Source organism: Pipistrellus hanaki (genome assembly GCF_964339955.1).
Source record: "Pipistrellus hanaki genome assembly, chromosome: 5".
Lineage (NCBI taxonomy): Eukaryota > Metazoa > Chordata > Mammalia > Chiroptera > Vespertilionidae > Pipistrellus > Pipistrellus hanaki.
In genome coordinates, this window is record NC_140507.1 from 102,882,642 (window position 1) to 102,910,299 (window position 27,658).

The window sequence follows — 27,658 nt, forward strand, 5'->3', positions numbered from 1 at the left end:
GGGTAGTCATGTCCTAGATATTTTCCCCCACAAAGATCAACTTAGATCTTATTTTCTGAGCCCATTTGCCTTTTTGCCTCTAAGATAACATATCTGTGAGATGTCTGGGTAACTTGTAACTTACTTTTTTTTTCTTTTTTTTTTCTGGAGCCACTGGAACACAACCAAATGTGGTGGGCGCCAGGACAGATGCCTCAAATTCCTTCTTTATCATGTTAATTGTTCCTGCACTCACCTAAGTACACATCCATCATTTTACTTTTTATCCAATCCCAGGGGTTTCCCACCGCTTTGCTTTCTCCCACCTCCTTAATCGTCACCAATAATTTCATGTAACCCACCCATGTCCCTCCTTTGATTTCAGTGTATAAATAGAAATGTAACCCGCCATTCTTCGGAGCATCATCTCAACTCATTGAGGTTCTGCTTCCCGGCATGTCGACAATTTGGCTCAAATAAACTCACACAAATTCTTTACAGGTTTCAATGTTGTTGTTTTTTTCATTAACAAGGTGAACCCTGCTCACCTAGTGGTCTGCTTCTGAGGGGCGCTGCCCTGCCTCCCTCCTCACTCCTCCCTTCCCTGCTCCCTCCTCTGCCCTCCCCCCTCCCCGTCCTCCTCCCTCTCCGTCCCCCCCAAACCCAGGTTCCTGAAGCCAGCCCTATAACAGCTTCCACAACAAACATCTTGGGTCTGTTTGGGGCAGAAGGAAGAACAGGTGGCGCTGTGCTGTCAAAGCCCTGGAAGCACCAGGGTTGGTGAGGACACCAGGAAGTCCTGGCTCGGGCTCCAGGCCCTGCCCCCGCAGTCCTCCTGCCTCCTCAGTCCTCCCTGCCCCGCTGTCCTCCTGCCTCCTCAGTCCTCCTGCCTCCTCAGTCCTCCCACCTCCTCAGTCCTCCCTGACCCCCGCAGTCCTCCTGCCACAGCCCTGCTGCCAGTCTCGCATCCCACCGATGCACCATCTCCTCTCACAGCACTCCATAACAGAAGCCATTGCGGCATGCTGGGAATGGCTTTTCTAAATGGTTCAAACTCTCCTGGCCGGCGTGGCTCAGTGGTCGAGCATTGACCTATGCATCAGGAGGTCACAATTCAATTGCTAGTCAGGGCACATGCCTGAGTTGTGGGCTCAATTCACCAATGTGGGGTGCACAGGAGGCAGCCGATCCATGATTCTCTCTAATCATTGATGTTTCTCTCTCTCTCTCCCTCTCCCTTCCTCTCTGGAATCAATAAAAAATATATATATTAAAAAAATAATGACATAAAATGCTTCAAACTCTTCCAGCACATTTTTTTGTTTGTTTTAAAGGACTCAATTTATTAATTGACCAGATTATAAAAATAACCATGGTAGATATCTTAGTTCATCCTTCTAATCAGCCTATTGATCTGGTCTTCCCTGTCTTGGCATGTGCACCTTTACACAGTGGGTGGTCTTTCTCTCCACCCAGCTCCTGGAGAAGATAACAGGAAGGGCCGCAGGAAGTGTAGATCTCAGGACTCAGATCTCCCAAGCAGATGATGCCATATTTACCAAGAGACTGAACAATCAATGAGTTATCTGTCAGGGCAATTCTTTTTTGGTTGATTTTGTCATAACCATGCTTGTAGATCAATTCCTTTACTGACTTCAGGTTTGGGTACCCCCCTCAATGTATGGCTCCACTGTCCGCATGTTCATGGGAGCCCTGTTGAGCTTAACAAGGAGCTGCTGAAGATCTGACGAAGGCGAAGAGGCTGCAGCACCTTTGGACCTCTGGGCTCACACCATTGACACCCTCGGTCCTGATGACAAATGCCAACCTGGGTTTGGCAGTACGCAGAAGTTGCCAGCCATCCGAATCTCGGTTCTGCTCATCTGCCTGTGTGCCTGTGTCAGTCTCAGCTTTGCATAGACGAGCTTCCTTCTTACCTTTCGAAGCATCATTTGGGCAAACGTCTTTCTCAGGCACTTGATCCTCCGCTCTGTGCTTGCAATTCCTTCGCTTTTCCTTGAGGGTTTCTGGCACCGTAGGAACCTTCTTCTCCTCTCCTGCACCCTCCATGATTCCAGCCAGAAAAGAGCCTCGGACACATTTTAACCAGCTCCCAGGCGATGCACACAAGAAGTTCCTTCCACTCACCGCCCTGGCGGGAGGCTGGCCCAGCTACAGCATTGTAACCAGAAGCTCCTTCCTTCCCGCAGCTGCACAGTGGCCTGCAGAGTGCTCCAGTGCACGTCCCATAAGTGGCCTGCTGGTCGGCAGCCAAGGCATCGCAGATGGGCATTCCGGGAACAAGGCTTTCTCTGTGTGACCACACTCCCCTCCGGGCCGCCAGGGGAAAGGAGGAGAGCGCACAAGTGCTCATTGGAGCCTTCTCGGGGGCCCTGCCTTCCACATTTTCCCAGCAACTCAGGACGCAGCACTCAGCAAGGGGAGCGGCTGGCTCCGAGAAGGTTCTTTCTAACTTCTCCTGTCTGGCAGTCTGACCCTGGGACACAGGCTCCTCAGAGTGCATGTGCACATCAGAGCAGGATGCTTTTTACCCTTGAGGACAAGCTGATTGCCTGCCTCACAGTTCACCTGTTTTGTGTGGGATTTTAAATCTTTGTATTGACTTTTAGAGAGGGAGGGCGGGAGAGGAAGAGAGAGCAAATGCCGATCCGCTGCCTCCTGCACACCTCCTACTGGGGATCCAGTCCAGCCAGGACCGGGAACCGAACCTCTAACCTTTCTGTGCCTAGGACAACACACAACCAAGCCACACTGGCCATGGCCACAGCTTATCAAGTTTAGTGATAGTGGGAACACACTGAAGCAAAGCCTACTTCTAAGTCCTGTAGTATTTTTATTATCATCCTTTTCCCACACAGAGGATCATCCAGGTGGTAAAGCAATGGCCCCAGTGACTACCACAAGCTTCTCCTCTCTGAGCCGGTGCCAGATGCGGCCGGTCGGGGTTTCCTGTGCATGAGCAGCCAGCCCAGCAGTTGGGTCCTTGATGCTGTAGAGGCTGTTCATTCAAGGAGCCCCTTTCTCTCCCAGGGGGGCATGACCCGGAGACAGGACCACAACCTGGGTGCGAGGCTGTTCCTGTCACTGCGTCCAAGGTTGTTCTTATCACCTGTGTACACGTCTGCCTGGCAACAGGACTGAACTCTGAGGATGGGAAGCAGTACTGCCTGGAACAACAACTAACTGTCCGTGTGGTCGCTGAGTGAGTGAGCAAGGAGGTTGCCAGACAGCGAGGCGTGGTTGAGATGTGCTCTGGGCGGGGGTGGGGTTGAGGTTGGGTCTCTCAGGTCTAGCTCCCCACTTTCCAGCCATGTGACACTGCAGTTAACTCATTTGAGTCTCAGCCCATCTGTCAACGGGATTGATAACAGTCTTCCTTCCTAGGGTTGCTGAATTGGTCCATGTGAAACAGAGAAATGCAGGCTCACCACTGGTTAGCACATGTTCACTGTGGTTGATGTTATTAGCATGATTGTCACTACTAGGCAACAAGAATACCCTTGAGCACGTTCTTATGAACCAGGAGGTCAAGGTTCAATTTCCCATCAAGGCACATGCCTGGGTTGTGGGCTCGATCTCCAGTGGGTGTGTGTGCAGGAGGCAGCAGATCAATGATTCTCTCTCATCATTGATGTTTTTATCTCTCTCTCCCTCTCCCTTCCTCTGTGAAATAAATTAATAATAATAATAATCCTGTATAATAAAAGCTTAATATGCTAAATGTCTGACCATTTGTTTGACCATTCGACCAACGCTATGATGTGCACTGACACCAGGGGTCAGACATTCCAACCAGTAGGCTAGTTTGCTGTTGGGATCTAGCCGATTGGGACTGGGTTAGATGGACTGGACATGGCCTGGAGCCTTCCTGCAGTACCTCCCCGGTCCTGATCATACAACACCCTGATTCCTGTGCCCTTTCAAAAGCCAGGACCCCTTGGGGAATGTTGGAGAATCAGTTTCGGCTCAATCTTCACAGGCCAGGCCAAGGAACACTACAAGTGCATGAATCTGTGTACCAGGCCTCTAGTAGTAATAACAATAATAACAATAACAATAATAATAATAATAATAATAGTGTGGGAGAATTCTGACATGGGTCATGGTTCTTTACACCAGAGCTACTGGGAGTAAGAAGCCATGCCAGGTGCTCAGCACAGTGACACCTTAGAGGAGCTGGACCATCTCTGAGCAGGCTGTGGCTGATGCTGGGCCAAGTTCTGCATTCACAGAGCAGTGAACACATGCCTGGCCAGGGAAAGCCTCTTTGCTAGCAGACTACTGTGTGGAGCTGTTAGTCCACACCTCCTGCCGCTCCCACCCAGCGCCTCCAGCGCCTACGTCCCCGGCAGCTGGCACACTCATTGTCACTGACGGACCGCTGTCCATCTCTTCACCCTGAGCCCATAACTTGCCTTTGGGTTGCACATTCTAGGCGTCTGGGCATGTGTATAAGGACAGGCAGCACGTTATAGTGTCACATGGAGTATTTCACTGCCCTAAAGATCCACTGCATATGACCTCTGTTCATTTATGAAACAATTATGAGAGAGATCGCTATTCCCATTTTTAAAAGATGAGGGAAGTGGGGCTCAGTGAGGTTGAAGATTACACACTAGCAGGTGGGTCACCTGGCCCCGAGCCCAGCATCTGTCTGCTCCCAGCTGCCTCCCCCAAACATGCTGGGCACAGGTGGACCCCAGAGATGGGCACTGCTCCCCACAGCAGCGCCCGGCTCCGGAGGGTGCCAGCGCCCTGCAGCCTGTGGTGCTGCGGTCCCAGGGACAGCAAGACCCAGCAATGGCGGGTCCTCAGCCTCCCTCCAGACACAGGAGGAAAGACAACCTAAGCAGCAACCTAAGAGACACCTACCGGGAGGGACATGCCTGAGCTTCCAGGTAGAAGGCCACGGCCTGGCCTGGCTAGTCCACCCGGCCTCCTAGCAGCCCGAGCGCGGGCTTCCACTGACCATGGGACAAGGTCACGTTCCCAGCCATGCCCACGTTCCTTACTGACACTCCCGTAATGCAGAACACCGGCACATGGTGTGGAGCACAAACCGGCCACACACTCCACAGGCCTGGGCTCTCCCTTCCAGGGCCTGAGGTCATCCGAGGACATCCAAGGCGAGCTCCCGGGCCTGGGGGCACGTTTCCTCCCTTCCCTCCACCCAGACCCAGTGTAGGAAGTAGGAAATGCTACTTTTAGCATCTGTGGGAACCCTCAGAACAAACTAAGAACTGTAGGTCTGAAATGTTTGTGTTTAAGTGCAGGCGGGTGTGGAGTTCCATCCAGAAAACCTTCAAAATGCCATCTTTCTATTCTGCACTTGCTGGTCCTGAAATAGCTAAGATGTGCTTTCACAGAAGTGTAACTTCAATCCTGTCAGGCTTCTTCACCCATAAATTCCGAATTCCTCCTTCACGTGGAGATTATTTTTGGAGTTTTTTTTTTTTTTTTTTACAATTCTGATGCTGCCCCCTGGTGGCTACCGGGCTCACGTGCCGAACAAAAAGTTTAGGTCAGGCTGGGAATGTGTTTCCCCAAATGGGGGGCGACGGTGGGTACCCCCCTCCGTGGGCCCCTCCCGGGGCCCAAGGCTGCGGTGAATTGGAGACGCCATGTGCACGACCTGGAAGGAATTCACCCTCAGCTCTTATTTCCAAAGGCAGGCCGAGCAGGTGGGTGAGGAGAGGCGTCTGGAACAGAAAGGAAACATGATGTCAGTGCACCAATGCACAGCAAAATCCTACATTTAAAAATACAGTTTGCCTTGCCATGTAAATAAAGTTTTATTGGAACACAAAAATGAAAATATTTGTAAGCATTTAGAAATGACGGCATCGGAAGACAACTCAATTCAGGGAATGTTCTAGAGGTAGGCCAGTGGTTTCCAGATTCTTCACTGTGGCCTTTCCTGGTTGGCATCTGAGCCCACCAGGCTAGAAAGTGTACCAGCCACGCAAGCACGCTGGCAGAGTTGGCAATGGGGAACCTGGAACCAGTCCTGTCCCCAAGCATACATCAGGGGCCTGAAGTAGTGTTTGTCTCACCACCCACATATGCTCATCCCCGGGTTGACCTTAACCACATGACTAGCCTCTAGCTCGGCGTCTCTGCCTTGCTCTCTCACCTGCTGTGTCCTGGCAGCCGCCCTTCGCTCAGGTCCACAGGGTGCAGTGTCCTGAAGCGCCAGCGGCAGGCCCACCGCAAGTGACCGACGCCCGTGCACAGTGGACCTGCTGAATGTCTGTGCATTTCTCTGCAAGAGACCGGGGAGGACAGAGTCACCACTTCTGTGAGTTTCACTGTTCGTAGAAACTGCCAAGTCGCCTCCTGCTCAAATTCACACCCCACCCGAGGGGCTGGGAGCGCTGCCTGCCCACGCCCACGCCCACCGTGGAATCTGGTCAAACTGGCGGGCGTCCAGGCAGAGCTGGCAGGACGGCGGAGTGGGCCATCCTCTCAGATCTTCCTCTGCAGAACCCAGCAGAAAGACATTTAAAAAGCTCTTGTGCGAAAGAAGAATTCCAGTTAGGCTTTGTCACCGGGAGTGTGGGTCCCGCTCTGCTTCCCCAGGTGCACCCCTGGGCAAGCCGCGCACCTGGTCTGAACTCCGCCGCCCCACCTGGCCCTGAAGAGCTTGGGACCGGAGCTACCTGTGCAATGGCCGAGGGACCAAATATCCACGGAAAATAGCTGACACCATCTCATAAGGCAATTGCAACAATGCAATCATTTTTATTCTTTTTTTGTTAGTTTGTTTGGATCCCAATGTTAAGAAAACGAACTAGGAAAAAACTAATAGCCAATTAACTTATAAAAAGACGTTCAATCTCACCAATAAGCTACAAATAGAGTTTGTGTTAATCTATGAGATTGGAAAAGATACAAAAGACCAACAAAAGCTCTTTGCAGGACAAACCCACGCTGCTGGGTGTGGTGAGCAAAAACATTTAGCTGCACCCGGAATGTAAATGCCCAAACTCGTGCACTTTGCTGGATGAGCTACTGTGTCTCTTTTAGAGGACCATTTAAAAAATATTTTTATGGATGCCAGAGAGACATGGAAAGGGAGAGATATAGAAACACCAATGATGAGAGAGAATCACTGATCGGCTTCCTCCTGCACGCCCCCCACCGGGAACCCCCCACACTGGGGATCAAGCTTGCAACCCCTGGCATGCACCCTGACTGGGAACTGAAAGGAACCTCCTGGTTCATGGGTTGATGCTCAACCACTGAGCCACACTGGCTGGGCTAAGCACCATTTAGGAAGAAAAGCATCAGGCTGAGGGGGGAAGAAGGAAAAGTAACCCGTTTCACAATTCAATGCAAACATTCCCAAAGTGTCAGGTAACAGTGACCCGCAAACAACCAGGGTCTAACTGAAATGGTGCCTACTCCACTCAATGCGCAGGGGCCTCACACAGCACCTAACACCGTAGAACAAAGTTAAGAAAACGACCAGGTTAGTTACAAACCAGGAGAAAGTCATGGCAGAGCACAGAGCTCCTAAAGGAAGAGAGTATAGGATACAGCAAGACTCCCCAGCACCCCAAACAGCCCGTGTAGAGAAGCAATGCCAAGTGTTGCCCAGTGTAGACAAACAACAGACACTTGTTACAAGAATGAACCCACTACTATTACTGCCCTCATATTTACCCAAACTCTGAATACAACAAATCATGTGGTATTTTTTAAAGATACTTTAATCCACCTTAGACATATCCATTAAAAAGCAAGTCTGGCCCTAGCTGGTTTGGCTCAATGGATAGAGCATCAGCCTGCAGACTGAACAGTCTCAGGTTCGATTCTGGCCAAGAGCACATGCCTGGGTTTCGGGCTCAGTACCTAGTGGGGGGCATACAGGAGGTAGCCAATCAATGATTCTCTCTCATCATTGATGTTTCTATCTCTCTCTCCCTCTCCCTTCCTCTCTAAAATCAATAGAATATATTTTTAAAAAGTCTGCCCTGGCCAGGGTGGCTCAGTTGGTTGGGCATTGTCTTGTGCATCAAAAGGTTGCCAGTTCAACTCCTAGTCAGGGCACATGGCCAGGTGGTAGGCTCCATTCCTGGTAGGGGGCGGGTGTGCAGGATGTAGCTGGTTGATGCTCCACTCACACATTTCTCTCTCTCTCCCTTCCTCTTTTTCTAAAACCAATACAAATAAATTTTATATTTTTTTTAAAAAGAGGAAATCTGATATCCTGGCTGGGTGGCTCAGTTGATTGGAGAATCATCCCGTACACCAAAAGGTTGCAGGTTCAATTCCCCAGTCGGTGAGTGTGCAGAAGGCAACCGATCCATGTTTCTTTTTCACACCGATCTCCCTCTCTCTCTCTCTCTCTCTCTCTCTCTCTCTCTCTCTCTCTCAAATCAATGAGAAAAAAACAACAACACATCCTCAAGTGAGGATATTTTAAAAAGGAAATCTGATATAAAAATAAACATTTCCTTCTATCCATTAATCTCATCCTAACTAACTCTCTGAAATTATGGTTAATAATGATTCACACAAAAAACCCGAGTACATACAATTATGCCTTTATTTCATGGCCTTTTAAAAAACACAGACCACTGAGGGTTTTGAAAAGCATTCACGGAATCATCATGTTGCAGCCATAATGTCACAAAATAAAGGGACACAGAATGGCCTGCAGAGCAGAACAGAACGGCCTGGGCCGCCTGCTGCTGGCCTGGTGAGGCAGGTGCTCACTGGCAGTGACGAGCGGACCCAGGACCACAGGCCTCCTCTGTCAGCATCCCTAACGTCAGTCACAGGACCGGCTCCAGGAGACCCTGAGGATGCCCGCAAGGTGATCACTGCCAGGCTAACCTCTGGCAGCATCCTGAATGAGCTCCATTTTCTCCTTTCCCTCCGGAAGTCAAGTTCAAGGGCCAGCCTCCAGGAACAGTGAGACCACGGGACACCAAGCACGTGACTTGGTCAACCTGTCCTGGCTACTTCTACAACGTGAGAAAGATGGAGACGAGTACCGTGTTGTATGATGCAGTAGCCACTGGCCACACGCAGCTGTTTAAATTACTTAGAAATTAAATACATTTTACTGAGAAATGCAATGAAATTAAAACTCCTTTCCCCGGTCACACGGAGGGCATGCTGGGAGGCAGACAGGACCTTCCTGTCGGCACAGAGACCCCATGGATGGCGCTGGTCAGCACAGAGAGCCTGTGGATGGCGCTGGTCAGCACAGAGAGCCCATGGACGGCGCTGGTCATGGGAAGGGATTCTCCTCCCTTCGCTCAGCCAGGACGGTGGCTGCATGTGGAAGCAGCTCTGAGAAGCAACGTTTCCCCCAGAAGGGCCCTAGGTTGGCGATGGAGTCACAGACGGCGGTATGGTAGCTTTAGTACATAGAACACCCTCCCCTATGGTGGAAGGAGGATCCTTGCATGGGAGTGGGCTACACCGCCAGACTCCTCCCAAAATCTGTCGGGAAAACTGGCGCAGAGGTAAGTGAAGCGGATGGGGGAGCGGCCCGGGCGGGGGGGATGGTTGGGGGGCTCTCCACTCCAGGCTCCATGAGAAGGCGATGCCCACATATGCAGGGTCCCCAGGCCCGCCTCCAGAAGCCCTGGCGGGCAGTGTGCTGACTGAGAGATGGCTGCCTTGGCGATGCTGGAGAGCAGGCTGAGTGGGTCTTCTCCGCGCACGCTCTGAGCAGAGCCGCAGTGCCGGTGCAGATTGTCAAACATGGTGCTCCTTTACAACTGCATCCATAGCCGGACACAGACTGCGAGCTGTGCAGCCCTGACCCACCATCATCTTCTTCCTTATCAAGACTCTGGCCAGTGTGGTTCAGTGGGTTGGGCACCATCCTGTGCACCAAAGGATTGCTGGTTCCATCCCCAGTGGGGGGCGTGCAGGAGCAGCCAATCAATGTTCTGCTCTCACATTGATGCTTCTCTCTGGCTCACTCTCCCTCTCCCTAAAAAATCAATTTTAAAAATCTTTAAAAAATAAATAAAAAAGAGGACTCGGATGTTTGCAGAAAGCAGTTGGATGTCCAGCTACAAAAATCTCCATTTCTCAGGCAGCTTTACAAATGCCACAGACCCATCTGGCCGGGAGATGGAAGGAGAAAGCTTGAAAAGGAGGCCCAGCAAACTGGCATGTCCGTGGGCGTCCTCTGCCTTCTCCCGGAGACCTAGAAAAAAGCCAGGAGGCTCAGGGGCCACCTTGACCCGGCGTGTAAGCTGAAGTGACACCGCATGGCCTCTCCCACTCCTCTTTTCAGGGGGACAGACGGAACCTGCTCCGTCCAGGGCCTTCAGGACAGCAATCCGCCATGGCGCCACGAGGAAAGCGAGATCTCTACCTGCAATAAAAGGCGCCTCCCTGAAGAATCTGTGCACAGCAGTCCATGCCAGTGAGTCCAGCTATGCCACCCCACCGGAGCTGGCACAGCGTGTGAACTCGGCCCAAGGCACCTGCCTGCCAGGACAGGCGGAGGAGACCCTCGGTTTATTATGTCAAGCAGCTGCCAGGAGGAAAATGGGCGGAGCTGCAGTTTAGTCCGCAGGCAGCTTTTCCTGTGCCTAATGTGTTCTGGTGACTATCACACAGCTCTGCCCGGCGCTCACCCACACGCCTCCGTGCGAGATGCTCCCACGCAGACTATTCATGAACCACCGTTTAGTGTTTAACTTCTTTCACTTCGTGTGAGCAACGTACGAAATGGAGACCTGAGAATGTATTTCATTGACCCCAACGAACAAACAAAAGTCAATGCCAAGCTCTGCAACTTGACTTTTCCCCTGTGGGCGACACACACACCTGGCGGTGATTCCGAAGGAGCCCAGTTTTCCCTGCGGGTCTGGCTTCCGTGAGCACCTCAGAGCAGCTGGGAACGTTAGAATCAGCCCCGCAGCTGCTTCCCACGCACACACAGCACCACAGAGATCTGCACCAGTGGTCGGCAAACTCGTCAGTCCACAGTAGGGGTGTCGAACTCAATCAGAGAAGGGGCCAAAATCTAAAATCCAGCCTAAATCACGGGCCGAATGGTTTACTGAACAGTCATAAACTGACAATGTCATAAACTGACAGCGGAGTGCAGTGATGACAGCGCGGTGCGGGCCACATTGCAAGGCCTGGCGGGCTGGATTTGGCCCGCGGGCCTTGTGTTTGACACATGTGGTCCACAGAGCCAAGTATCAACAGCACAACAATTGGAATTTCTTTGGAGAGCCCAATTTTTTAAACTTAAACTTCTTCTAATGCCTCTTCTTCAAAATAGACTCGCCCAAGCCGTGGTATTTTGTGGAAGAGCCGCACTCAAGGGGCCAAAGAGCCGCATGTGGCTTGTGAGCCACAGTTTGCAGACCACAGCTCCACACAACCCTAGCTGGGCAGGCACGAGGCAGAGAAACAAGCCTTTCCCATGGTCTTAAATGGTTGGAACGTTCCCAATGTTGAAAAATTGGCCACTTAAAACATGTAACGGTTGCACATGTGCAGACCAAGTGGGAACACGAAAGCCAGGCTTCAGATTCCCACTCACCTCCTTCCAGGTTCCCACCCGTGAGCGAGGCAAGCACAGAGTCCGGCGCTGTGCGCAGCTCCGGCGGATCTTCTCTCTGCCAGGGAGTCACACGGCCACCGTCAGTCCTGTGCCTGCCGCGGTGCCCACACCCGCAGTCCCTGCTGGGACCCATCCACTGGACGGCGGAGATTTTGCAGGCGTGCAAGCGGTGTCAACACGAGTGGGCTTCCTTCACGGAGATCAGCAGTTCGCTGCACTAGCACATCTGGTTGTGGATGATACACTCCAAGTCACCCTAATAAGATTTGGAGTCATTTCCAACAGCTGGAATGCAGAATCAGTAATGAAATAAGAACACCTGAAATAAAATACTAGCATTACATACTGATCAAATTATGGCCCATTTCCTTAAAGTGCAAGAAATTGGACTCAGCTTCTAACATTGCTACAAACCTTTTATGGGAAATAAAAGAGAAGGGTCTTCTATGATTGGTCACACGATATAATGAGCAGCTATCTGAACCGTGCGGGACTCTGCCGACATCTTGGTCCAGAACCTGTCTGGACACCGTCTGCCTAAAGGTGCAGTGTTCCTGTGGGATGCAGAGGACATGGTTCCTCACGTCTGGTGAACGTGCTGTGGCCAGTGCCCAAGCTCACCACCCTGCCTACACTCTTCTGTTTCAGGGCTTGGCTTAGTCTGAGCTGAGGCAAGGGAGTGTGTGAAAGACAATGCCAGGGCGTGGCCGGGCCAGAGCCGCCCTGAGGGGTGCAGCCTGGAGCTAGACCCTCTGGCGGTCAGCTTTCCAGCGAGAGAGAGTGTACACAGGGAGCGAAAGTGTGAGTTCAGAAGTAGTTCTGTTCAGTCTACGTTGGCTTTTGGAAAAACAATGATTGAAAAAATACTAGGAAAAGGTGTTCATACGCAGGTGTTAGAGTTTCAAATCAAGACAGGAGACCTGGCACCAGCGCTGAGAGCCAAGTGAGCAGCCCAGCCTCTCAGAGCACAGGCCTGGCTCCAGGAGGAGGGCGGTGGGTTAGGGTTATGGTTAGGGTTAGGGTTAGGGTAATGACTGGATTAGATTACAAGGAGGGTATAGAGTGGGACAGGCACAGAGAAAAAGGCAACCAGTCCTTTCGTAGGAAACTGCATCAGTAGCACCAGCCGAGGGACAGGTCTAAACTCTCACTCCACCCTGACCTTTCACCTCCACTCTGACCTCTCACCTCCACCATGACCTCTCACCTCCACCTTGATTTCTCACTTCCATCCTGACCTCTCACCTCCACCCTGATCCTCCATCCTGATCCTCCACCTCTTACCTCCATCCTGATCTCTCACTTTTTTAGGCCCTGGTCTTCCACCCTCCTTCCAGGCCCTGCTTACCATTTGTGGAAAACTGGTGGTTCCCACCCTTCGTGCAGGTTCCCGGGCACCGGCTGTAACTGAGCTTGGTCCTGGGCACTCCTGCCTAGGCCACTGCTTGGCTCTGGAGTGAGACCACAGAAATCAAAGAAAAGGCAACTGTGAGATGAAAGGTTATTCCCTGGAGTCACTCAGGGTGCCCTGGAGGGAAGTCCACTCCTCCCGCCAAACCTCCCAGGGGCTCTGTCCTGCCCTGAGGGATGGCTTGCTGCCTGGTCCTTGCTCCCGGCCCCGCAGTGCACACACAGCACTCTTCCCAGCCTCCTAGGCAACCCCGAGCACTCACTGTGCTCAGCCTCCAGATTCCAAACCCAGCTCTGATGGGGAGGACAGGAGGGGGATGAAGGGGAGGACAGGATTCTCATAAAAAGCGGCCACTGACTCCTCTCCTGCACCGCAGGCCTCCCCCCATTAGCATCCACCAAGCACACAGACCAGACTGTAAAGATACTTGAAGCACGCCCTGCTTCCTCCCCGTGCTTCCTCCAGCCTCCAATCCGGAAATCACATTCTTTCTCGGAATTTGGGTACTTAAATTGACTTTTGATCTTGTTTGGAAGTGTCTGGACTCAACTACCTGGTTTAGTTTTCCGCCCCCTGAGTACAAGCTTCATTCCATTGGACCTGGAAGAAGAGCTGGCTCCGAAGGCATCTCTCCCCGCCCCACAAAACGGAAAAGCTCCGTCCACACCTCAGTGCACAGCATCCGCCCAGCCCAGCCCCGCGTACCCGCCCAACCCTGACCCGCGCCTTCGCCCAGCCCTGACCTGTACCCTGCGCAACAGCCCAGCCCTGACCCGCGCCCCCGCCCAGCCCCGCGCCCCTGCCCAGCCCTGTCCCGCGCACCTGCCCAGCCAAGAGCATCCGCCCAGTCCTGTCCCGCGCACCCGCCCAGCCCGGCGCTCCCAGCGGCCTGAGCCTGCGCCTCCCCGGGAGCTGAGACGCCCGCCCCCTCCCTGCCCCCTCCCCGCCCCGGCCCTGCGCTGGAACAGACCTGCCCCCGCCACAGGCGCCGGCCTGGACCCCGCAGCCGAGCGGAGTCCGGAGCCCCGGGGCCGCAGCCCGCCAGCTCCCGCCGGCGGCGCGCAGGTCACATTTCCTGCTCGCGGGGGAGGCCCCAGGGCTCCCGCAGCGAGGGCCGCCCGGGCTGCAGCGCCCCGGCAGTGCCGGCCGCGGAGCTCAGCAGCTGCTGGATGAGCAGGAAAAGCAGTAGGAAGAGCAGGAAGAGCAGGAAGAAGAAGAGCGCCAGGTAGATCAGGAAGTTGAGCTCCCACTCCATCCCGCTGGCAGGCGCGGCGCCGTGCGCTCCGGGGGCCGCGAGCGGCGGGAGGAGCGCGCTGGCCCCGCTCCGGTCTCCTCTGGCTCCGGTCTCCACTGGCTCCGGTCTCCTCCGGCTCCGGTCTCCTCGGGTCGCGCCTGCAAAGAGCCCGGAGCTGGTGCGATGCCTGCCCGGCGCGCCGGCAGCAGAGCCTCCGCCCGCCTCGCCGGGTTCGCTCCCGAGCTCCGGGGACGCGCGGACTCCGGGGAGGGGACAGCGGAGGAGAGGTCCCGCCCGGCCTCCCAGGGGTGCCGGCTGGTGCGTTGCCATGAACCTTCAGACCCACCCCGGGTCCGCCCTGGCGCGCTCTGAGGCGGCGATTCTGGCAGCCCGCCCCCCCCCTCCCCCCCACTTTCCTAGGCACAACAGCGGCGGTGGAGACACATTAACAGCAAAGCGCATTTCCAAAGGCATGTGGTACAGAGCCTCCGATGCTGGCTTGAAATTCTGTATATTTGATGGGAAGCAAAACCAAAACACAACGAACTTAATGCTCCTTCCCGGCCCTGAGCCTCTCTGTCTATGAAGGTGGCCACGGCCGCAGGGGCCGCTCAGGAAGAAGCCGTTACCCTGTGCTGTGTGACCCATCACCCCAAACTTGGTGGCTTAAAGCATCAACGCTGGTCACCCCGGTTTCTGCGGTAAGAGTTAAGGGGCACTCTGGCGATTCCGGCTTAGGGTGTCCCAGGAGGTGACAGATGTCAGCGGGGCCCAGTGGGCTGGAGTCCCAGGGCCCATTCGAAGGACTGGGCAGCAGTGTGGCTGCTGGCGGTTCCCTCCGGAGGGCTCCCCCTCGGCGGCCTGGGCGCTCTCAGCCGGTGCTTCCCAGAAAAGTCGCCCACGCGACCAGGCAAAAGCTGCGACAGTGTCCCTCCCACAATGTCCAGTCGGACAGCCGCCTGGTCACTGCGGGAGCCAGGCTGGACGCTGGCCATCAAAGCCGCTACCACAACAGTCCTCGCCCACTCGGGCCTCCCACCCAACTTCAGCCTCATCTGTGAGGATGCAGGAAGCCCTGGGAGAATTCAGGGAGAAAGGCCCGCGGAGTGTTTCAGGGCCCATGGAGGGCAGGGCTCAGGCAAGCAGGGTGGTGGGGAGCAGGGCCTCCACTCTCCTCTCAGCCCCCCTGCCTGGGGTCCCTCTGCTCTGACTCTCCGTCGCTCCTCTGGTCACACAGCTTGCTTCCCTTCCCTTGGGCTTGTGAGAACAGACGGTGAGTGGGAGGCTGAATAAGGACATGTTTGCCAGGTAAATGTCAGGTGCTGTTCTAATTCTCTGACTGACTGCTGTACAGAGCTTCAGGTCCTGGGCCCTTCCCCAAGCACCTTACTGTGCGAGGCTGGCTGGCTCAATCTCTCTCTCTCTCTCTCTCTCGCACACACACACATACATTACTGCAGTGGTGTACTGGTGCTGGCATATACATTCCCCACCCAAACACTTTGTAAGCCATTGTTAAAATATAGATATTACTACAAATTAAATCATATAAACTTGCAATTAAATTATGCTAACGACAAAAGTAATAATTACTCAAAATTCATGAATTCCTAGTTACTGGAGTGTGTGGCTGAGATGCTGACATGTAATTCATTACTGCACGTCTCTCCCTCCCCTCCCGCCCACGCCACGTTCAGACGCAATATGAGCAGCTTGACGTCGGCCACCCTTGGGGTGAATGCCCTGAGGAAATGCACGAACGCTGAAAACCAGTGGGAGCCCCCGGCTGAGGGCTTGCCAGCACGGCACTGCTCAGGCGCTGTGGATGCCTGGAGTCCCGCGCAGGGAGCAGAGCTGGCTGACCTCAATGCCTGGAGGCACACTCCTCCCTCAGCGCCGGTTCCTATGGTGGGATGCCTGCTCCCTCGTATGTAAATCTTGGCCAGAGGACAGTCCCAGGGACTGTTTTCCATGACCCCTCATCCTGGGAACCAAGGGGGGGGGTACATCTTTGACCCCCTCCTGACCCAGTGCTGGGAGCACGACAAGAGGAGCTGCGCCAGGAGCACAGCCACGGTCCTGGGTGCCAGGGCCAGCGACATGGAGGTGGAGGTCAGATGCCTCTGGTGGCAGAGGCCCTCCCAGAGCCAGACCAGTGCAGAGTGACGCATGGCCAGGCTGGTGGCTGCCTGCAGGGCATCCTTCGCTCCTGCCCTTTTCTGTTCTGGGCGCTGCTGCTGGTTTCCCAGGGGCTCTCAGCAGCAGGCATGGGGCAGGTGGCAGCCGGCACATAAGCACGCTGACCGAGAGAGCACACTGCCTTGCACACTTCGCACACGGAGAACGCTCGTCATCAACAAGGTGTTTGGTGGAAAAGACGTGCGCTAGTCGGCACACCGCCATCCGATGTCCAGGCCATCGATGGGTGGAGGCGAAGTGCAAGCAGGTTAGGCACAGCCCCAGGCCACTCACTAGCCAGTGGCAGAGATGGGATGTGAGCCAGGGAGCCTGGCTCCGGAGCCTGCATTCTCAACCCCCCACCCACCTCCCAGAGGCGCCTCCAGGGAAGAGCTCCGTTTCTCATGCGTGACCATCAGGTTGATGACCCTATTTTTTCCCACTTGAAAGAACAAATCTGCCTACATTCACCTCATCTCCTTCCTTTGAAATCTTGCGGGTCGAGGCTCTGGCGGGGCCGTGTTTGCCGGCAGGATGCTGGGGAGAGAGGCGGAGGTGGAAGTGGTGGTGCCAAGCTCAAGCCCACATCGGCCTCCTGAGGGGCTTAACTGGATTTGTCAATATTAGCTAATAAACCCTCACCTTCACTCGCAATAGAATTCATATGAAGTAATGATGCTGTCACAAAAATGACTTATTATATTAGACACTCTCAATGCTTTTTAGCCTCTGATTGTAATTTAGGCACCTCAATTTTAGTTTATGTTATCATAAATGACTCCACAGATATAAGACACAATCTTTGTCTGCCTAGTTATACACAATAATGGAAATCCACAGAAAAAACCCCAGGCATTTGAAAGAGCAGAAAGAAAGGTCAGTCACTATAGATAAAGCGTGGCTGGTCCCAGCAGGTGCATGGACTGGGAGGGAGGAGGGAGGTGTCCTTACAGCCTTACACTGCCACAGTGGACCCCACGTACACTCCCACGTGACACAGTGAGCCTCTTCGCCATGCACAGTCACACTGCACTCATCTTTCACCCCTCAGTCCCCTCAGGCCTCAGAGACGAGTGTTGCAGGCTTGAGCCCAGCCCTGATCCAGGCAGTAGCAGGAGACAACCAATCCATGTGTCTCTCTCACATTGATGTTTCTCTCTCTGCCTCTTCCCCTCCTTCCCACTCTCTCTAAAAATCAGTGGAAAAAATATCCTTGGTTGGGATTAACAATAATCCCACCTAATAAAAGAGTAATATGCAAATTAACCATCACTCTGCTCCACAAGCCATGCTCACAAGCTACGCCCACAAGCCAATCAGAGAAAGTATGCAAATAAACCCAACCAAGATGGCTACACTCACAGAGAGCAGGAGGGAGGCGTTTCCCTGGCAATAGAGGAAGCCAAGCTTTCTTCCTGCCCTAGCAGGCCTAAGCCTCCACTCAAGGCTACAAAGTTTCAATTATAGAAGGTAAACAAATCCAAACAGAAATGGCAGCCACTGAGTGAGCAGGAGGCTTGGCTCTGCTCCAGGCTACAAAGTTTCAATTGCAGAAAGTAAATATATCCCAGATACCAGGACCTCTGCTTGGGTCGCTGCGGAGCATGGCCAGCCTGCAAACCACCACAGGCCCATCACCCAGGCCACCCCATGCCCCAAGGGAACTCTCACCCTGATCCAGGACACTCTTCAGGGCAAACAAGCTGGTCCGCACCCGTGCACCAGGCCTCTATCCTATCTAATAAAAGAGTAACATGCAGATTGACCATCACTCCAACACACAAGAAGGCTGCCCCCATGTGGCCAAAGATCCTGTCCCTATGTAGACACAAGATGGCTACCACAAGATGACCAGCAGGGGAGGGCATTTGGGAGGGACCAGGCCTGCAAGGGAGGACAGTTGAAGGCAATCAACCCTGCAGGGAAGGGCAGTTAGGGGTGACCAGACCAGCAGAGGAGGGAAGTTGGGGGCAAATGGGCTGGCAGAGGAGCAGTTAGACATCAATCAGGCTGGCATGGGAGTGGTTAGGGGGTGATCAGGCTGGCAGGCAGAAGTGGTTAGAGGCAATCAGGAAAGCAGGCAGTTGGGAGCCAGAAGTCCTGGATTGTGAGAGGGATGCCAACTGCCCATTTAGGCCCGATCCTGGTGGGCCTAAACAGGCAGTCAGACATCCCTCAAGGGATCCCAGATTGGAAAGGGTACAGGTTGGACTGAGGGACTCCCCCCCACCCCAAATGCACAAATTTTATGCACCAGGCCTCTAGTAATAATAATAAAATAAAGAGTCTAAAGGCCTAAAGAGACACCAGGAGGGCTGTGCTAATCTCCTTCCCAACCTGGGAGGGCACTACCTGGATGCACCTGCAGGAAGGCCCTGCAGGATGGAAGGCACGTCCCAAGGTGAGGGCGGGGAAAGAGTGGGAGGCCAAAAAAAAGGTGAGTTCTATGGCTTTGTTCTGGATTTGTCCTGAAATGAACCCGGAAGAAAAGGAAGAAATAATTTGCACCATGCTCTGGCCTCAACATGTATGGCTGATCATGATTAGGAAAATGGGGTTCTTCTATACCTGGACCCAAACGGTCAAATGGTGCTGCTTACAGGGACCGTTTTTTACTGTGGCCACACACTTGCCAGGGATGAGTCTGTATGCTTGTTAGGCCCTCACAAGCTCCGTCCTGGCAACCTTAGGGACCCCCCAACCCCCAAGCCATCCTATCCAGTTCCTCTGACACCCATCTCCCTGCTGCTCCCACCCCAAACACAAATATTCCACCATGTTCATTTTTAGGAGACAAAAGCTGGGCCTCCTTAGAACTGTACCGCCTTTCTCACCCACAGCTTCCAGCACCTCCTCTGTGCCCCCTTTCTCACCCATGGCCTCCAGAGCCTCCTCTGAACCCCCTTTCTCACCCAGGGCCTGCAGCTCCTCCTCTGAACCCCCTTTCTCACCCAGGGCCTGCAGCTCCTCCTCTGTACCCCCTTTCTCATCCATGGCCTCCAGAGCCTGCTCTGTACCTCATTTCTCACCCATGGCCTCCAGAGAAGACTTAGAGACTCTGGGAACGCTCGCTGCTGTAGAGCAGCGAGGTGGGTCGCTGTCCCTCAGGGAGCCGCATAAAGCCCATGGAAGTTACTGTGACCCTCCCAGCATGGGGTCTGCTCTCATACCCTCATCTTCTCGCTCCAGCCTCAAAGAAGTGACTTCAGCAGTTACGCAATGCTTCCAAAATGAACTACTCTGCAGGAAATAAGCAAATGTATGTGATATGCTGCTTCCATCTCACATAGTCACTCAGAAATTCCAGTGAGGAGGGAGGGAAGGAGGAAGGGAAGGAGGGAGGGAGGGAGGGAAACCTAAGTAAGAAACTATTTGAGGGGTATGTGGGTGATCCTCCTATGTGGGCAACTCTGAACAAAACCTTCTAGGCTCTGTCCTTGGTTTAGAATGTCTCAAATCACATCAGAAGATGCCCAAGACTGTCCAATATTGAAAAAGAAAAATATGAAGTGACAGATGTGGTAAGGGCCAAGCACTATTTTTAAATTAGTCTCTTTCCAGTAAGTTAGCAGGAGGCTGGGCAGACAATGGGGTTATGGACTTGCTCAGTGTTAAGCGGGAGGAGCATCCTCTGTCAGCACCTGTGTTGGCGGTATCGGGCGGAACTCGGAGAGGAGGCGTGGGAGCTCTGTGGTCAGCGGTGGGCTTGCAGAGGACCAGCGCACAGGGGCTAACTGGACTGCCCCCCGGAAAGGAGCTTGGAACATGGAGGGTTTGTCTGTGATCATCCTCCCTTAGGGACATGCCAGTTTGTAAGTCTGGCGGCCCCAACTGTATCCCATTACATGTATATAGTATGTACCACCCGTAAATACCTTCCACTTATTTGAGTCAAACCGGGGCTTCCCATAGGATCTGCCACAGTAAAAACCTACTTTGGCGGTGGGTTTAGGAAGACACACACATCCCTCCTGCAGAGCTGAAATCTGCTCACAGCAGAAAGCCACATGCTGTTTAGTACGAAGCATTCCTCCTCGGGGCTCCTGTGTGCCGACAGCCAATTCCAGGCGGCCAAGGCATGGGTTTGGTCTGACTGCCACATGTTCCATAGGGAGCCCACTGCCATGAAATGGTTGGAATCTACAACAGAAACTCCTGGTGAGAGATCTAAGGCCTTTGTCATCCACCATAGCTCAGCGGATGGTTGCACCCAGCGCCCCCGCCCCCCATTCCCCATTCCCCCCCTGCCCCGCCCTGAAGTCCTGTTCCAGAAGCTGCGGCTGGGAGGGGTAATCTCTGCCCACCACCCTCTGCTCGTGCTTCCTTTCAGCAGAGCAGAGCAGGACATCAACACCAACATGGTCCGAGTCATCAAGGCGGCGAGCTCTAACGGTTCCCTAGACTCCAAGGCTGTGGGCTAGAACCAGCCCTGAGGGGGTGCCCGTCATCTCCCAGGACCAGAGCGCTGTGACGGAGAACGTCAGGTGCCTGTGAAACCAGTGGCACCACAACATTCGTGTCCTGCGCTTGTCTTTCCTTGTCGTGACTCTTCAGGCATGGAGGCGAGCTATGAAGCTCTGAGGCCAGCACTGACCTGTGGCTCAGGCTCCTCGGGCCGCATGTCTCTGCATGTCTCTGCAGGTGCTCCTGGCTGAGCTGGGGCTGTGACTGTCACTGCGCCCCCTCCACCTACCCAGTGGGGCTGAACGGTGCTCAGCTCAGAGAAGAGAGGGACACGCAGCCGTGGTACAAACTCAGCGCCGCCACCTGCATGTTTCCTGGTTCCTGTCCTCCTCCTGTGTTTTGTCAGAAGAGAAATAGAGTCTGCTGTAAGAAGAAAACAGCCACACGCCAGTTTCTTCCTTTTGCTAACCCGGCACTGTGTTTACCAGGATGATGCTTCCTCCTTCTTCCCCAGGTTTCTTCCTTGCCCTGGGGGGTGTGTGTGTGTGTGGGGGGGGCGGGGAGGCCGCTGGCCGGAAGCTGGCGAGGCCCGGCTGTCCGGTCCCCTGCAGCAGAAGCCCAGTGACGCCGGGCGTGGCTCTGACTTCCCTGTGCTTCCGTTCTCTAGATTAGCAGAGTGAACACAATTGTCTCCATGTCCCTCCCAGTTCCAAAATCCAAAGGACTCTCAGCTTCACTATCAAAGCCAGGGTTGGGGAGAGGGAGAGAGAAGGTGAGGGGCTCCAAGCTGCCATATAGATGGTTGGCTGGGACCCAGAGTGTCTTCTTCAGGGAAGCAGTTTGCTGGGGAAGAGCCTCTGGCACCTGAAACAGAAGGTCAGGGGACCCCTGCTCCCTGCTCCCGCCCAGCCACCCCCTCTCCATGCCCTTTGGGTAAGCAGCTGTCATGGTTCCCCCGCGTGCCCTCTGCAGCCCCCTGGCACTATGTGCCAACAGTGAAGCTCAACTCAGCAGAACACAGTTCCTCAGAGAACGGACTCCCCAGAGCAGACCTAGCCATATAGAAGTTCGGAAGGGAGGCTGGAGGGAGAGCTCAGACCTCAGAGCAAAGCAGTGTCCAGCGGCTGGTGCTGCTGCTCCACAGGCCCTGGGCAACAGCTGGTGTTCTTCCTTCAAACCCTCTCCCCAACAAACATATTACTTTCCCTCTTTTACTTCTTTTTTTAAAATATATTTTTATTGACTTCTGAGAGGAAGGGAGAGGGGGAGAGAGAGAGAGAGAGAAAAAAAAAATACCACATCAATAATGAGAGAGAATCATTTGCCTCATGCAAACCCCACACTAGGGATCAAGCCCACAACCTGGGCATGTGCCCTGACCAGGAATCAACTGTAATCTCCTGGGTGATAAGTCGACACTCAACCACTGAGCCACACCAGCCAGTGCTAGCTTCTACTGGTAGGTTTATCAAATTCTCCCTTAGATTAAATGGACCCACCCACAAGGACTCCTCCTTCCTGCCCAAGAAGACATTTCCCCTGGGTAAGTCACACACCTCCTCGGCCTCTCTGAGCAAGCCCAGATCTTTCTAAGTAAGACAGAGGGCAAGGAGAGCTGCCTGCTGGTCAGACCTCCCGGTGGCCGCTGAAGACGGACTTGATGCTCAGTGGGCTGCAGGCCTGGCTGTATTCTCTGCCAGACTAAGTAAAACTCGCTGCACAGCCTTAAAATGGAGCTTTCTTTCCCCCGCCTCCACCCTCAGGGAAAGGCTTTGGATAATTTGGAACACAGATTGATCTTATTCCATCCTAAAGTGACCGAGTGTTTTTGCTGTCAAGCCCTTTACAATCCATTATTTTATACCTTCCTTAACATCATGATTATTATTTCAGGACAGCATTGTAATGCTAGTGCATGTGGTAGCTATGCTTTTTTTCTAATGAGGGCTGCAGATTTCCTCTGCTAAGTAACAGTGTGACAACATTGCTTTCAACTTTGACCCAAGCAGAATGTTAACGTAGAGGACCATGGTTTGCCCATCATTCCACGATGAACTATGGGTGAAAAGTAACCCCTGCATAGTGGCAGTGTGTTTCCGAAGCATTTCTACACACTGTACTTTTTAAAAATAGCATAACATTAAATTGTGAAATAAGCCTTGAACATATTCAAATTATGCTCTCCAGCTGGTGGAGTATACAGAGGATAAAATTATAGAAAGAGTTCCAATTCAGGGTTCAGCTTCTGGAGAAAGGCTGCACTCCAATGAAAAGAGACTTGAAGAAATTCAATTTGGTGACGTGGGGGCCAGGCGGTAGTCCAACTCTAGTGGGAGAACTACTCCCTGCTCTGGCCCTGCCATTCCCTTTTATTGAGGCTTTGGGGAAAACATCTTAGGCAACATAAACAGAAATTTACATGTAGCCCTTAGGCAGGAAATAACAGAAACTTACACGGGACAAACAAGGTAGATTCTGCTTCAGCTAACAATATCTCAACTAAAGGTTAGAGCAATTAAGGTTGTTGACCAGCCTTCCTGGCTTCCTGTCAACATCTCTTTTTTAGTGAAACTGATTTGTTTTCCAGCATCTCCCCCGTTTTCTTTCCTTAAAAAAATTTTTTTTTGCATATGCAGACCAGAAATAAACAAAAAATGAAACAAGCAACAATGGCTATGCTGAGAGTCAAATGAAATCAGTCTACAGCACGTTTCTTTCTGGGCCAACAGTTTTTGTATCCCAGATTCAATGTCCAAAAGTTTCAAGTCCAAATTTTAATGTCCAACAGTTCTGAGTCCATGTCAGCAATGGTTTCCGGATGGTGGAAAAATGGTGGCAATGCAGGTCCGACCTCTGGTTTGGTCCTGGACAACCTGCAGCGATGCACATCTGCTGATTGCTAGTATGGCAAGGCGTCATCAGCATCTTCCATCTCTGGTCTGTTTTTCCTCTTGTCTTTATGGCTGGAGTATTCCTGTCAATTCTTCTCTGTTGCAGGAATCCACATGGTCTTGGAGTTATTCCCTGAAAATATACAAACATATTCTCGACCAAAAGTTAATAATGGAATCTTTTCTATAAATTTTAATTGGGATCCTTTTAATTTTTTGCCCAAACGATTTTCCTTTGGCTTATTCTGACATCATGTGTATTTTTCATCCTGCTGTTAGCATTTATAAATGAAAATTAGTTTTTTTAAAGAAAAAAAATTTTCTGAATATGTTTCCTTACATAATATTTTCCACTATTCCCCCCTTTTTGATTTAATTATTAGGAGGCTTTTGGAAAAATTTTATAATGCAGTCTTCAAATTTTTAATTTTTTGCACAAAAATATGACTGCTTTTAGGTTCATTACATGTTAAGCAATTTTACCATGAAATGAACTACCAATAGAAATTTTAGTTAATACTTGAGAAACAGCTGTTTGAACAATCTAATTTTCTTGAATATTTACTTATTTCAATTAGCCAATTTAAGTTAATCTGAAAACTGTAAAACTTAATATTCTAACAATAATTTTAGTTTACCCTGTAAATATTAATGCAAAGGATTATTTGCATCCTTGAGAAGACTCTAAACATTCTTGGTATTAGACTAGATTTAGATATAGGGCAGCTGTTGTCAGCCAAGTCTCTGTTGCCTGGATCCTGATCTGAGGTAAACAAGTCTCTGTCGGTCACCTGGGTCCCGATCTGAACTGGACAAGTTTCCATTTGTTGCCTGGGTCCCGATCTGAGCAGGGCATGGCTGGGGAAGGATACCTCCCTCAGAAGGGGCAAAGGTTCAAGCCCCTGCAATGTTGGGGGGGGGGGTGAGGATCTATGCCCCACCTCTGTTGACCCCCAAGTTCTCTCCTGATGGCCCCCTGTGGCTGTGCCTGGCTTAGGTTGTTCCTCCCTTGAGGAATCTTGCCCGTCATTGGCTAACCAGCCATCCTCCAGGGCCAAGCAGGGTGATGTGAGGTTTAGTTCTGTCTCATTGGTAGCCTATGCCCCTGTGGCCTCCATGCCCAGTACCTGCCTTAGGATCTCCTCGCCTGCTGGCGGGGCCCTGGCATTGATATCTTGGGGAACCCAGGTTTCTTCTCCAGGGAGGATCCAGCTTATGCCATTGGACAAGGGACAGGTCCATGGTACCAGCCACCACGAGGCTTCCACCTCAGCATAATTTGAAAACTCAGGCAACAGCTGTGAGTAATCAGATTGTGAGAAGTTGGTCCCTCTTTGGCAAAAAGAGCAAGAAGGGCCAATATAGAATGTTCAAGTGCCTTCCAAGGGGGCCTTCCACACAGTGGAAGGGATTAAATTCTTTCATATGCTTTTAAATTGTTGCCAAATATTCAAATAATTAGTTTGTAAGTTTGTTTGGTATATGCTGGTATAAAATATCAAAATTATAATGACATTGTAGAATAATATCACGTAAGGTTATTCTTTGCTCAGGCCATGGAAATTTAATTTTAAACTAGCTATCAATTTCTTTTCAAATAAATAAGATCTTGGTTACATTTTCTGCACCTCTCCCAAGAGAAATTAGTGATAGTCCCTACTTCTTTTGCCCCATCCATGCTCCTCCTGGATATTACAATAGGTGGGGGGATCAGCCCATGTAAGGGTTCTTACCCATGAAGGGTCAGGAGCATATGTATGAAATACTTGCACATTTGTCCCAGGTAATATTGCCGTACAGATGATTACTGTTAGCATGGCAGGAAAGTCGTTCTTGGACATTAGGCATCTGTATTGTCTTCTTTACCATGCGTCAGGTCGTCTCCGGGCTGTTTGTTGTCTGGCTCATCCTTCTCTTGCTTCTCATCTTCAGTGGACTCATTGGAGTCGCTGCTCTCTGTGGCTGAGGTAGTTGATTGTCTGCAGCTGCATGGTGTTGCTCCAGGTGCAAGGTCCTCATTAGTTTGGCTAGTTTCTTTCTTGGATCCCTGTTGCAGTTTAATATTTCTAGCAGGAATCCACACTGGTTTGGAAAAATTCTCTGAGAATATGCAAGCATACCCTCTACCAAAGGTTAATAATGGATCAGGTCCCTTCCATAAAGCAGATTCGGGATCCTTCCATTTAACTAGACCATTTTCTTTTGTTTTATTCTGATGCCAATGTATTTCCATAGGCGTCCTTCCTTCATCACAAGTGAAAAAAATTTAAAGTAATTAAGGCTTGGTATAGCCTACCCGCAGGTGATTTCTCCATCATCCCGCCTTTTTGTTTTTCAAGTTGGGATTTTAGCCACTGACACTGTCATTCAATAATGGCCTGTCCCTGGGAATTATATGGTATTCCTGTAATGTGCTGAATTTTCCACCTTTTACAAAATTCCTGAAATTTGTTGAAACTGGTTTGGCTCAATGGATAGAGCATCGGCTTGGGGACTGAAGGGTCCCGGGTTTGATTCCGGTCCAGGGCATGTACCTTGGTTGCGGGCATATCCCCAGTAGGGGGTGTGCAAGAGGCGGCTGATCGATGACTCTCTCATCAATGTTTCTAACTCTCTATCTCTTCCCCTTCCTCTCTGTACAAAATCAATAAAATATATTTTAAAAAAATTCCTGAAATTGACAGCTTGTGTAAGCAGGCCCATTATTAGTTTTAATAATTTTTGGAATTCCCATGACAGCAAAAGCAGCTAGGTAATGATTAATGACCTGTTTTGCCATTTCTCCTGTAGATGCAGTAGCCCATAGGTATCTTTTGAAAAGGTATCTATGGAGACATGTAATGCCCCAAGGCGTCCAAAGGAATTATAATGCGTTACATCCATTTGCCAGATATGATCTCTCAGCAAACCTCTGGGGTTGACTCCTGTGTTAGGCCCTTGAGGTAGATGTAACATGCAAGTTGGACATTCTTTAATAATCTGTTTTGCCTGTTGTTGAGTGATTGATAATTGTTTAGACAACATTTTGGCAGGCTGATGTAAAAGCTGATGAGTTTCTAAGGCTTCTTTTAATAAAGCAACCAGTTGATCATCCTGTGCATTTCCTTTAGTTAAAGGACCAGGCAAAACACTATGAGCCTTGATATGAGTGATATAAAAAAGATATTGTCTCTGTTGTACAATCTGCTGAACTTGTTTAAATAGTAAAAATAAACTTTGGTCACTAAGCCATTTCAACCAGGCAGTTTCAATTCTATTCACTAAGTTTGCAGCATAAAAGGAATCAGAGACTATGTTAAGAGGCTCTTGGAAATTCAATTTTAAACTGGAAGAAATATTTAGTTACTTCGTTTTGCCCTTCTTAAGAGGCCAAAACCTTCATAACATTTAAAATATATCTATTAATTTTTATTTGATAAGGCTTCACATACAATTTCAAGTATATTAGATCTGTTTTAAAAAGTCTTCCTTTAAGGAGAGAAGCCGAAACCGGTTTGGCTCAGCGGTAGAGCGTCGGTCTGTGGACTGAAAGGTCCCAAGTTTGATTCCGGCCAAGGGGCATGTACATTGGTTGCGTGCACATCCCCGGTAGGGGGTGTGCAAGAGGCAGCTGGTCGATGTTTCTCTGTCATCGATGTTTCTAGCTCTCTATCTCTCTCCCTTCCTCTCTGTAAGAAAATCAATAAAATATATTAAAAAAAAAAAAAAGAAAAAGAAAAAAAGGAAGAGAAAATAAATTTCTTGTATTACCCTTTGGAGCTTTCCAAGAATCATCTCTGTTAAAGCCTTGAAATTTTAATATGGGAAAAGATCATCAAACAAATATCTATATATGATTTAAATATTATTATAATACATGTTATTATTATCTATTATTATCTTAAGATATCAATTAGATTTAGACTAGTTTTTGCAAAAAAAATTTTTGGTTGAGATCACAGAATCAATCCTCTTTTTTAATTAGACCAATAATAAGCAACTTATTTTGA

At 51.2% G+C, this 27,658-nt stretch overlaps 1 protein-coding gene and 1 pseudogene across 2 annotated transcripts; both read right to left on the reverse strand.

The window, feature by feature from the left end:
- Positions 1-1,361: 1,361 nt before the first annotated feature.
- On the reverse strand, positions 1,362-2,309 carry LOC311622726 (large ribosomal subunit protein uL30-like; annotated as a pseudogene). The gene has a single exon. The product of its transcript is annotated as a large ribosomal subunit protein uL30-like (transcript).
- Positions 2,310-4,448: 2,139 nt separating this feature from the next.
- Positions 4,449-14,291, reverse strand: SMIM43 (small integral membrane protein 43). The gene is made up of 5 exons (XM_084886107.1): positions 13,933-14,291; positions 12,900-13,002; positions 11,531-11,870; positions 6,134-6,262; positions 4,449-5,699 (listed from the first exon to the last, which is right to left on the reverse strand). The coding sequence occupies exon 1, from the start codon at positions 14,215-14,217 to the stop codon at positions 14,029-14,031; it is 189 nt and encodes a 62-aa protein (XP_084742233.1). The 5' UTR covers positions 14,218-14,291; the 3' UTR covers positions 4,449-5,699; positions 6,134-6,262; positions 11,531-11,870; positions 12,900-13,002; positions 13,933-14,028.
- Between the last annotated feature and the right edge of the window lie 13,367 nt (positions 14,292-27,658).